At 50.5% G+C, this 12,425-nt stretch overlaps 1 protein-coding gene across 1 annotated transcript in view; it reads right to left on the bottom strand.

Moving 5' to 3' along the window:
• LOC116972507 (unconventional myosin-Id-like) overlaps nt 1-12,425 on the bottom strand; it is a 112,125-nt gene that overhangs the window by 77,308 nt on the left and 22,392 nt on the right. Inside the window, exons 8-13 of the mRNA XM_033020287.1 lie at nt 11,829-12,035; nt 9,530-9,675; nt 7,013-7,127; nt 5,201-5,371; nt 2,704-2,774; nt 1,126-1,200 (exon numbers count right to left, since the gene is read on the bottom strand). Coding sequence (XP_032876178.1) covers nt 1,126-1,200; nt 2,704-2,774; nt 5,201-5,371; nt 7,013-7,127; nt 9,530-9,675; nt 11,829-12,035 — 785 coding nt within the window. The remainder of the gene's footprint in view (nt 1-1,125; nt 1,201-2,703; nt 2,775-5,200; nt 5,372-7,012; nt 7,128-9,529; nt 9,676-11,828; nt 12,036-12,425) is intronic.

Here is a 12,425-nt window from a genome sequence, read left to right on the forward strand (position 1 = left end):
TGCGCCACCGTGCAGCTGGAAAAGGAAGGTGGTGCTACTGCCTCACAGCGCCAGAGACCCGGGTTCGATCCTGACTATGGGTGGTGTCTGTACGGAGTTTGTACGTTCTCCCCGCAAACCCGTGACAATAAACAGGGCTGTTCTGTAGTTTAGTTCAGTTTAGAGATACAGCGTGGAAACAGGCCCGTCAGATGGGTTATATATGGACATTGGCAGTTCCCTCCATTCCATCTTGCAAAACAGCAATAAGCCTCTACTCGCTGGAGTTTAGAAGGATGAGGGGGGCCTCATTGAATCTTACCGAATAGTGAAAGGCCTGGATAGAGTGGATGTGGAGAGGATGTTTCCACTAGTGGGAGAGTCTAGGACCAGAGGTCACAGCCTCAGAATTAAAGGACGTTCCTTTCGGAAGGAGATGAGGAGGAATTTCTTTAGTCAGAGGGTGGTGAATCTGTGGAATTCTTTGCCACAGAAGGATGTGGAGGCCAAGTCGGTGGATATTTTTTAGGCAGAGATAGATAGATTCTTCATTAGTACGGGTGTCAGAGGTTATGGGGAGAAGGCAGAAGAATGGGGTTAGGAGGGAGAGATAGATCAGCCTTGATTGAATGGCGGAGTGGACTTGATGGGCGATATGATTTAATTCTGCTCCAAGCCCTTATGAACATTTGCACGATTTGTCCAAGCCCACCAAGATGCCCATCTAAGCTGCTCCCGTTTGCCCACATTTGTTTAGTTAGAAATAGAAATAGATAGATTCTTGTTAGTGTTTAAGAAGAAACTGCAGATGCTGGAAAATCGAAGGTAGACAAAAGTGCTGGAGAAACTCAGCGGGTGCAGCAGCATCTATGGAGCGAAGGAAAAATTTCCTTCGCTCCATAGATGCTGCTGCACCCGCTGAGTTTCTCCAGCACTTTTGTCTACCTTCGATTCTTGTTAGTACGGGTGTCAGATGTTATGGGGAGAAGGCAGGAGAATGGGGTTAGGAAGGAGAGATAGATCAGCCATGATTAAACGGCAGAGTTGACCTGATGGGCTGAATGGCCTAATTCTGCCCCTATCACTTCTAAACTTATAAAGTGAGACAACAGGAACCCGAGGCAGACGTTGCCATGTTGCACTGACCTGTTGTACATGAGGCGTTTGAAGTCCTGATATAGATTATCCTTGTTCTTGTCAATGAAACCATCCACAGCGTACCTGAATCCAAGCACAAAAGACAGCTTTAGATCAAACAACCACACCAAGGGGCGGCACGGTGGCGCAGCGGGTAGAGCTGCTGCCGTACAACGTTGGAGACCCCGGGTTCGATCCCGACTACGGGCGCTGTCTGTACGGAGTTTGTACGTTCTCCCCGTGACCTGCGTGGGTTTTCTCCGAGATCTTCGGTTTCCTCCCACGACGTACAGGTTTGTAAGTTAAGTGGCTTGGTAGAAATGTAAATAGTCCCCAGTGTGTGTAGGGCAGTGTGCGAGGATCACTGGCCGGCATGGGCTCGGTGGGCTCGATGGGCCGAAGGGCCTGTTTCCGCGCTGCATCTCTAAACTATACTAACCTAAACTTCCACTTCAGCCCATCAAGGCCACACTGATCATCGATCACCTATTTACACTAGACGTTAAACTTTAGTGTGCGGGGATCACTGGTTGGTGTGGACTCGGTGGGCCAAAGGGCCTGTTTCTGCAGCGTATCTCTAATCTAAACTAAAGTAACTCAGCGGGTCAGGCAGCATCTGTGGGGAACATGGATAGGTGACGTTTCACAGAGTGCTGGAGTAACTCAGCGGGTCAGGCAGCATCTGTGGGGAACATGGATAGGTGACGTTTCACAGAGTGCTGGAGTAACTCAGCGGGTCAGGCAGCATCTGTGGAGAATATGGATAGATGACATTTCACAGAGTGCTGGAGTAATTCCTGGCCTTGAAGAACCATTAGAAACATAGAAAATAGGTGCAGGAGTAGGCCATCCGGCCCTTCGAGTCAGCACCGCCATTCATAGAAACTAAGAACATAGAAACATAGAAAATAGGTGCAGGAGTAGGCTATTCGGCCCTTTGAGCCTGCACCGCCATTCGATATGATCATGGCTGATCATCCAACTCAGTATCCCATCCCTGCCTTCTCTCCATACCCCCTGATCCCTTTAGCCATAAGGGCCACATCTAACTCCCTCTTAAATATAGCCAATGAACTGTGGCCTCAACTACCTTCTGTGGCAGAGAATTCCACAGATTCACCACTCTCTGTGTAAAAAATGATTTTCTCATCTCGGTCCTAAAAGACTTCCCTCTTATCCTTAAACTGTGACCCCTGGTTCTGGACTTCCCCAACATCGGGAGCCAGCCAGCGAGCTATTCAATGTGATCATGGCTGATCATCCCCAATCAGTACCCCGTTCCTGCCTTCTCCCCATATCCCCTGACTCTGCTATCTTTAAGAGCCCTATCTAGCTCTCTCTTGAAAGTATCCAGAGAACCTGCCTCCACCGCCCTCTGAGGCAGAGAATTCCACAGACTCACAACTCTGTGAGAAAAAGTGTTTCCTCGTCTCCGTTCTAAATGGCTTACCCCTTATTCTTAAACTGTGGCCCCTGGTTCTGGACTCCCCCAACATCGGGAACATGTTTCCTGCCTCTAGCGTGTCCAAACCCTTAATAATCTTATATGTTTCAATAATGTCCTATAAGATTAAATAGACAACCTACGTGACTTGTCCGGCGTAGTGCTTTATTCTGAAGTGTTTGTTGAACTCCATATCCTTTTCAGTTGGGGCGAGCTGTAGATTGAACATGCATATGCGTTAGTGGTTGAGATCGACCTAGTGAAGCTGGAAAGTTGCTGATAGATGTGGATGTAGCCCAGACCATCACACGAACCAACCTCCCTTCCATTGCAGGCACACACACACACACACACACAAAATGCTGGAGTAACTCAGCGGGACAGGCAGCATCTCTGGAGGAGAAGGAATGGGTGACGTTTTGGGTGTCGAGAACGTTCTTCAGACTGAGAGTCAGGGCGGAGAGGGAGACACAGAGATAGAGAAGGGCAAGGTGTGAAAACGGGGGATCAAAGAGGACGATAGAACAAGGAAAATGTGGAATAGATCATTGTTAGCTAGGGGAAGGTGACAACGAAGCGTACAGAGGTAAAATTGAATAAGGAGGACAGTCAGACTGGTCGGAGACCCAGGATGTGGGAGGGATGGAGAGAGAGAGGGTTAGAAACGTCACCCATTCCTTCTCTCCTGTCCTGCTGAGTTACTCCAGCATTTTTTGTATATCTTCAGTGTAAACCAGCGTCTGCAGTTCCTTCTTGCACATCCCTTCTACTGCACCTGAGGAAGTGTTCCCACCTGAAACATCACCTACTGACCCGCTGAGTTACTCCAGCACTTTGTGTCTATTTTTGGTATCAATTAGAATCTGCAGTTCCTCCCAAACCAACCTCCCTTCCATTGACTCCATCTACACCTCACGCTGCCTCGGCAAGGCCAGCAGCATCATCAAGGACCAGTCTCACCCCGGCCACTCCCTCTTCTCCCCTCTCCCATCGGGCAAGAGGTACAGAAGTGTGAAAACGTACACCTCCAGATTCAGGGGCAGTTTCTTCCCAGCTATTATCAGGCAACTGAACCGTCCTCTAACCAACTTGAGAGCGGTCCTGACCACCCATCCACCTCATTGGAGACCCTCGGACTATCTTTAATTGGACTTTACTGGACTTTATCTTGCACTAAACATTATTCCCTTTATCCTGTATCTGTACACTGTGGACCGCTCGATTGTGATCATACATTTTCTGGATAGCACGCAACAAAAAAGCTTTTCACTGTTACCTCGGTACACGTGACTATTGCCTCCAACGTTACTATATTTATTTTAGGTATGGGGACCCAATCTATACAGTATTACATGCAAAGCCTCACCAATCTGAGTGTGGAATTCTCTGCCTCAGTGGAGGCCGGTTCTCTGGATGCTTTCAAGAGAGAGCTAGATAGGGCTTTTAAAGATAGCGGAGTCAGGGGATATGGGGAGAAGGCAGGAACAGGGGTACAGATTGTGGATGTAGAGATGTAGATGGTGATGTAGACTGTGATGTCGACGGTAGGAACAAAAAGGTCCTTCTGCAGTTGTACAGGGCCCTTGTGAGACCACACCTGGAGAATTGCTCATAGGACCTACGGCCCGGGTCCCTTCCCGAGAGCCGGCCCCACACAACATGAGCCGCCTTCCCGAGATGCCCAGCGTGCCGTTCTGTGATGCGGCGAGGCGCGTGCTGTACAGGCTGCTCCTGCACACTCTGCACTTCCTCACCCTTTCACCCAGAGAGTTGTGAATCTGTGGAATTCTCTGCCACAGAGGGCAGTGGAGGCCAATTCTCTGGATACTTTCAAGAGAGAGCTAGATAGAGGTCTTAAAGATATGGGGAGAAGGCAGGAACTGCTTCTGCTTCTGCTTGTTTACTGCACAACCGACATCAGCTGGGCTATCTTGTGCAGGTCACGCTCGCATGGGCACTGGTTGCAATAGGGTTATTTTGATCTTTGTGTGAGCAAGTTTGATGAGATGATCCATGTCCAAGTTGTCGTGCTGTGACCTGAAGAGTGACAAGGTTGGGACGACAGATGGCACAATGGGCTAAGTGTTCGGCTGGCAACCGGAAGGTAGCCGGTTCGAATCCCGCTTGGAGTGCATACTGTCGTTGTGTCATTGGGCAAGACACTTCACCCACCTTTGCCTGTGTGTAAATGTGTGTGAGTGATTGGTGGTGGTCGGAGGGGCCGTAGGCGCAGATTGGCAGCCACGCTTCCGTCAGTCTGCCCCAGGGCAGCTGTGGCTACAGAAGTAGCTTACCACCACCGAGTGTGACTGAGGAGTGAATGAATAATGCGATGTAAAGCGCCTTGAGTATTAGAAAGGCGCTATATAAATCCCATCCATTATTATTATTAAGGTTGGTGCACACCTGGTGGTGTCAGCAAGGAGGTTCCACTCTGATGGTGGAACATTGTGTGACGGGGAAGTGATTGTGGATGATCAGCCATGATCACATTGAATGGCGGTGCTGGCTCGAAGGGCCGAATGGCCTACTCCTGCACCTATTGTCTATTGTCTATGGATTCCATGCCACCTTCTGACCCTGCCGAACCTTCCTTCTGGTGTAGCACCATGCTTGCCCTGCAGGTGGCCCTGTCCCTACCTTCCTGCTGGTGTAGTGGGCGTGCTTGCCCAGCTTGGCATCCATGGTGTCAACCAGCATGGTGTCGGTCACCTTGCCCACCGTCATGCAAGCCTCGTCCAGGATGGAGATGATGCCCTTGTGTGGCTGCTCCACCAGGTCCACGATGATCTGGTTGTTGAAGTAGTCCACCTGCAAAAAGGGAGGCATTGGACTTCAGACCTTAGCGATACAGCGTGGAAACATTCGCCTTTATTCCTACTGGGACCGCTCCGACCAGTGATCACCCGCTCTATCCTATACACACTAGCAACAATTTGTTCGTTTAGTTTTTTTTAAGTTTAGAGATGCAGCACGGCAACAGGCCCTTCGGCCCACCGGGCCCGCACCAACCAGCATGTTAACACTATCATACACACACTAGGGCCAATTTACATTTATACCAAAGCCAATTAACCTACAAACATGCACGTCTTTGGAGTGTGGGAGGAAACTGAAGATCTCGGAGAAAACCCACGCAGGTCACGGGGAGAAGGTACAAACTCCGTACAGACAGCACCAGTAGTCGGGATCAAACCCGGGTCTCTGGTGCTGTGAGGCAGCAACTCTACTGCTGCTCCACCGTGCCACCCACAAAAGAAACAAAACGAAAAGGGTCTGTCCCACTTTCATGACCTAATTCGTGACCTTTTTTACTCGTGGACATTTTTCATCATGCTGAAAAAATGCCCCGACCTACTTGATGTCACAAGTACCTACGACTAGCATCACGACCTACCTACGACCTACCTACGACCTCGTGACGACCATGCTGCGAGTATGGGTCAAGGGCAAACTCGGCAGAGGTCGTGAATTAGGTCGTGAATGTGGGACGGGCCCTTAACTAAGACAAATCTAATGTTCCCACTTTTTGTTTCTTAATCAAAAATATTGATTCAAATATTAAAATAATATATACAGTGCAGTGCAAAACAAAACACCATAATATACGACAAAGGATAAACTACTATGTTGCACTCCTTGTCCAGGATACATTCCACCCCCCCGCGGTGCCCAGTGGTCCCGGAAATCCCCCAGGGCGCCCTTGGGCAGCGCATAGCCCCTCTCTAACACCACCCGGGCGCGGACGTAACCCCGGAAAAGGGGGCAGGCAGCCGGCTCGGGCAGAGCCCTCCTCCGCCTGGCCAGGCCCAGGAGCAACACAACCAGGACATCTTCAGCCCGACCCTCTCCCCTACGCACAGGGTATCCGAAGATGAGGATGGTGGGTGTGAAGTGCAGCCAGAAGGAAAAGGAGCAGCCCCTTTAGATATTGGAACAGTGGCTGCAGCCTCACACACTCCATGTACACGAGGTACACAGACTCTTCCAACCCGCAGCAGTGGCAGGCGGCTGTCGAGTCTGTGAACCGCGAGAGAAACAGGTTGCACGGGACTCCTTGGTGCGGTACCCTCCACCCCAAGTCCCCAATGTACAGGGGGCGGAATCCTTGCGCAGACTGGAATCCCTTCCTCTCGACCAGAAGGCAGCACCGACTGCCACTATAGGGCCTGTCTCACTTGCCGATTTTTTTCGGCGACTGCCGGCATCGTTGACTGACGTACCAGGTCACCGAAAAATACGCGGCGCGTGACGCGGCGTGATGACGCATTGACGCGCGATTTCGCAACATTTTTTTTGTCATTGCTGGATTTTGAAATGTTCAAAATCTTTTGGCGACACTGATATAACGCCGGGAGTCGCCGAAAAAATCGGCAAGTGGGACATAGGCCCTTTACGCTCCCATTAGTGCATTCCGCACGTGAACCGTGCTCGCAAGTAAGCGTTACTTACATGTTGCCACTCGATCCCCTCTCTCTGGTATTCCGCTTGCTCCTGCCTCAGTATCAGCTCAATGAACAGTTGCTGCAGTTTCTCGTTGCAATAATTGATACAGAATTGCTCGAAACTGCGCGAAAAGATCAGGACAAACCATTAGCATTTGTGTTGAGTTGCTTTTCGAGTCAGAGAGTCAGACAGCACCACAGCATGGAAATAGCAACATAGAAACCTAGACAATTGGTGCTGCAGTAGGCCATTCGGCCCCTCCAGCCAGCACCGTCTTTCAATATGATCATGGCTGATCATCCAAAATCAGTACCCCGTTCCTGCTTTTTCCCCATATCCCTTGATTCTGTTAGCCCATCAAGTGAATTGGCCTCCACTGCCTTCTGTGACAGAGAATTACACAGATTCACAACTCTCTGCGTGAAAAGGTTTCTCCTCATCTCAGTCCTAAATGGCCTACCCCTTATTCTTAAACAGTGACCCCCTAGGTCTGGACTACCCCAACATCGGGAACATTGTTCCTGCATCTACCCTGTCTAATCCCTCAAATAATTTTACATGTTTCTATGAGATGCCCACTCATCCTTCTAGGCAACGGGCTCTGCGGAAAGGTTTACACTTCACTGTTCACTTCAGGCTTTAGAGACTCACAGACCCGATGGGCCGAATGGTCTGTTTCCCAGCTGTATCTCTACACTAAGCCTCCCCTCAGTCATCGACATTCCAGCTGAGGCTCCACAAGGTGCTGGTCAGACCGCGTTTGGAGTATGGTGAACCGTTTTGGGTCCCGTATCCGAGGAAGGATGTGCTGGCTCTGGAGAGGGTCCAGAGGAGGTTTACGAGAATGATCTCAGGAATGAGTGGGTTAATATATGATGAGCATGTGACGGCACTGGGCCTGTACTCGCTGGAGTTTAAAAGGATGAGGGGGGTGGGGGGCCCTCATTGAAACGCAGTCCTGAACTACTATCTACCTCATTGGGGACCCTCGGACTATCCTTGATCGGACTTTGCTGGCTTTACCTTGCACTCAATGTCTTTCCCTTATCATGTATCTGTACACCGTGAATGGCTCGATTGTAATCATGTATTGTCTTTCCGCTGACTGGTTAGCGCGCAACAAAAGCTTTTCACTGTACCTCGGTACACGTGGCAATAAACTAAACTGAACTGAACCTCCCCTGCAGTCTCTCCGAAGTCTCCACATCCGAGCAGATAATAGGTCATAAGTTCATAAGTGATAGGAACAGTTAGGCCATTCGGCCCATCGAGTACTCACACAATACACAATACACAATACACAATACACAATACAATTTATTTGTCACTTGAACCTCATAGAGGCTCAAATGAAATGTTGTTTCTGCAGTCATACACACATGAAAAAAAGACCCAAGACACAACACAATTTACACAGACATCCATCACAGCGCATCTCCTCCTCGCTGTGATGGAAGGCAAAAAAACTTATCTCTCCCCTGCACTCCCCATTCCCCTCCCGATGTCAGAGTCAAAGCCCCCGGCGGGCGATGGCAATTGTCCCGCGGCCATTAACGCCGCGCCGGGCGATGCAAGGCCGCGCTCCGGGTCTTGTTGTTGGAGCCCCCGGCGGGCGCTAGCAAAGTCCCGCAGCCGTTGAAGCCACGCCGGGCGGTGATGTAAGGCCCCGCTCCAGGTCATCCTCGACCCCACGAGTCGGGCGGGTGAAGTCGCCGTTGCAGAAGCCTCGAAAAGCGATCTCCCACCAGCGACCGCTGGTGGGAGACCGATATTACTGTCTGCCAGACCTGCGGTAAGCCTCCGAATCCCCGGGGGTCGGGCCACAGCAGCGCGCCACCACCGCTCTTCCCGCTCCGGACTCGGCCAGCTCCATGATGGTGAGTAGCTCCGCAGCTCCGTGACTGGAGCCCCAGGACATTCCTGCTGGAGGCTGCTCCACGGTGCAGCCCCAACGACAACGGAGACCCGACAGGGAAAAGGTCGGGTTCTCCGTGCAGGGGAAAGATTTTAAAAATTTCCCCTCCCACCCCCCCCCCCCCCCACACACACACACACACACACACACACACACACACACACACACACACACACACACACACACACACACACACACACACACACACACACACACACACACACATACCCCATCAAAAAAATAATAAAAACTACATTAAAACGGGACAAAAAATAACAAAAAGACAAACGGACTGTAGAGACCGCTGCGACGTGAGTCGCGCCGCCCACCGCCATTCAATCATGGCTGATCTATCTCTCCCTCCTAAACCCATTCTCCTGCCTTCATCCCATAACCCCTGACACCCGTACTATCTAGTATGTGTAGGAAAGAACTGCAGATGCTGGTTTAAATCGAAGATAGACACAAAATGCTGGAGTAACTCAGCGGGACAGGCAGCATCTCTGGGGAAGATGGAACGGGTGACGTTTCGGTTCGAGACCCTTCGTCAGACTTTATCTGAACCTGTCTGTCTCGGCCTTGACGGTCGCTGGAAGATCGCTCCTCACCTGTTGCTGTCGAAGATCTCAAAGCCGTAGATGTCCAGCACTCCAATGACGGTATTCTTGCCATGGACCCGGGGGTCGTATCCCTTCACCGCTATGACCGTGTTGATGCGCTCCACAATCCAGCAAAACAGACGCTCGTAAATTGCCTGTGGGTCATAAGGTCATAATATCATAGGAGCAGGATTAGGCCATTCGGCCCATCAGAAACAGTTGGACAGGTACATGGATAGGACATTGTTTGGAGGGATATGGACCAAGTGGGAGGTAGGGTAGCTGCGACATTGTTGGCTGGTGCAGGCGAGTTGGGCTGAAGGGCCTGTTTCCACGCAGTATCACTCTATGACTCTATCTACTCCGCCATTCAATCGTGCCTGATGTATCTCTCCCCACTAACACCATTCTCGTGCCGTCTTCCCCTGACACCCGTAATAATCAAGAATCTATCTATCTCTGCCTTAAAAATATCCACAGACTTGGCCTCCACTGCCGTCTGTGGCAACGAGTTCCCACAGATTCACCACCCTCTGACTGAAGAAATTCCTCCTCATCTCCTGCCCAAAAGAACGTCCTTTAATTCTGAGGCTTTGACCTCTGCTCCTAGACTCTCCCACAAGTGGAAACATCCTCTCCACATCCACTCTATCCAGGCCTTTCACTATTCGGTAAGTTTCAATGATGTTCCCCGCTCATCCTTCTAAACTCCAGTGAGTACAGGCCCTGTGAGTACAGGCCCAGTGAGTACAGGCCTAGTGCCGTGACACAACAGGTGGACCGAACGAGTGTTCAGGGAAATGGTGGCCGAGTCCACACCTGTGAGGAATGAAGGATTACAGGTACAAGGCTGGATTGGAGAACAGGGATTGTAGTTGTGAGAGGTTTCCCCCTCTAAAATTGGACAATGTTGAATAGACAATAGACAATAGACAAGAGACAATAGGTGCAGGAGTAGGCCATTTGGCCCTTCGAGCCAGCACCGCCATTCAATGTGATCATGGCTGATCATCCCCAATCAGTACCCCGTTCCTGCCTTCTCCCCATATCCCCTGACTCCGCTATTTTTAAGAGCCCTATCTAGCTCTCTCTTGAAAGCATCCAGAGAACCGGCCTCCACTGCCCTCTGTGACAGAGAATTCCACAGACTCACCACTCTCTGTGTGAAAAAGTGTTTCCTCGTCTCCGTTCTAAATGGCTTACCCCTTATTCTTAAACTGTGGCCCCTGGTTCTGGAATCCTCTAACATCGGGAACATGTTTCCTGCCTCTAGCGTGTCCAAGCCCTTAACAATCTTATATGTTTCAATGAGATACCCTCTCATCCTTCTAAATTCCAGAGTGTACAAGCCCAGCTGCCCCATTATTTCAACATATGACAGTCCCGCCATCCTGGGAATGTACCTCGTGAACCTTCACTGCACTCCCTCAATAGTGTTCATACTGTTGGGTTATAGGTTACCCAAGTGGAACATGAGGTAGTTTTTTTAGTTTAGTTTAAAGATACAGCACGGAAACTGGTCTTTCGGCCCACCGAGTTCTCACCGACCAACGATCCCTAAACACTAACACAATCCTACACACACTAGGGACAATCTTAACATTTATAACAAACCAATTAACCTACAAACCTCTATATGAGTTTAGAAGGGTGAGGGTTGACCTCATTGAAATTTACAGAATAGAAAGGCCTGGATAGAGTGGATGTGGAGAGGATGTTTCCACTGGTGGGAGAGTCTAGGACCACAGGTCATAGCCTCAAAATTAAAGGACGTTCCTTTAGGAAGATGAAGAGGAATTTCTTTAGTCAGAGGGTAGTGAATTTGTGGAATTCTTTGCCACAGAAGGCTGTGGAGGCCAAGTCAATGGGTATTTTTAAAGTGGGGATTGACGGATTCTTGATGAGTACGGGTGTCAGAGGTTATGGGGAGAAGGCAGGAGAATGGGGTTAGGAGGTAGAGATAGATCAGCCAGGATTGAATGGCGGAGTAGACCTGATGGGCCGAATGGCCTAATTCTGCTCTTCTCACTGATGTAGAGAAGAGCAGAATATATCTTTGGAGTGCAGGAGGAAACCGGAGCACCCGGGTAAACAGGGAGAACATACAAACTCCGTACAGACAGCACCCATAGTCGGGATCGAACCCCGGGCCTCTGGCGCTGTGAGGCAGCAGCTCCACCCGCTGCGCCAACGTGCCGTCCCTCCAGTTTGCGAGCGGCCTCCCTCCGGCAGTGGAGGGGGCCCGGGACAGGAAGGTCGGTGTGGGGAATGGGAAGGGGAGCTGGAATGGTCAGGCACGTCGGTCTACCTTGGCGAAGGCGTCCCGCCCGTACAGTGCCTCCCGGTGCGTGTGGGCCTTCTCGATCACGTCGCCGCCGCCCGTGGCCACGGTGCGGTGGAGGAGGGTCTTCCTCACCGAGTCCGTCTCCGTCATGATGACCGCCGCTATCTGGGACAGCAGCCGGCCATTACTGACCAGGGCCGTGTCACCCTCCGTGTCAAAGGTCAGGTTCCCCTGCAAAGATCAAAGGCAACCAGAGGTCAACGAAGCCAAGGTCGACAGGTAGCTGGAGTAACTTAGTTTAGTTTATTGTCACGTGTACCGAGGTACAGTGAAAAGCTTTTGTTGTGCGCTAACCAGTCAGCGGAAAGACAATACATGATTACAATTGAGCCATTTACAATGTACAGATACATGATAAGGGAATAACGTTTAGTGCAAGGCAAAGCCAGCAAAGTCCGGTCAAGGATAGTCCGAGGGTCACCAAAGAGGTAGATAGTAGTTCAGGACCGCTCTCTGGTTGTGGTAGGGCAAGACAAGACAAGATACAAGACAAGAGACATTTATTTGTCACATGTACCAATTGGTACAGTGGAATGTGTGGTCACCGTACAGCCATACGAA

Source organism: Amblyraja radiata, chromosome 4 (genome assembly GCF_010909765.2).
Source record: "Amblyraja radiata isolate CabotCenter1 chromosome 4, sAmbRad1.1.pri, whole genome shotgun sequence".
In the NCBI taxonomy this organism is placed as follows: domain Eukaryota; kingdom Metazoa; phylum Chordata; class Chondrichthyes; order Rajiformes; family Rajidae; genus Amblyraja; species Amblyraja radiata.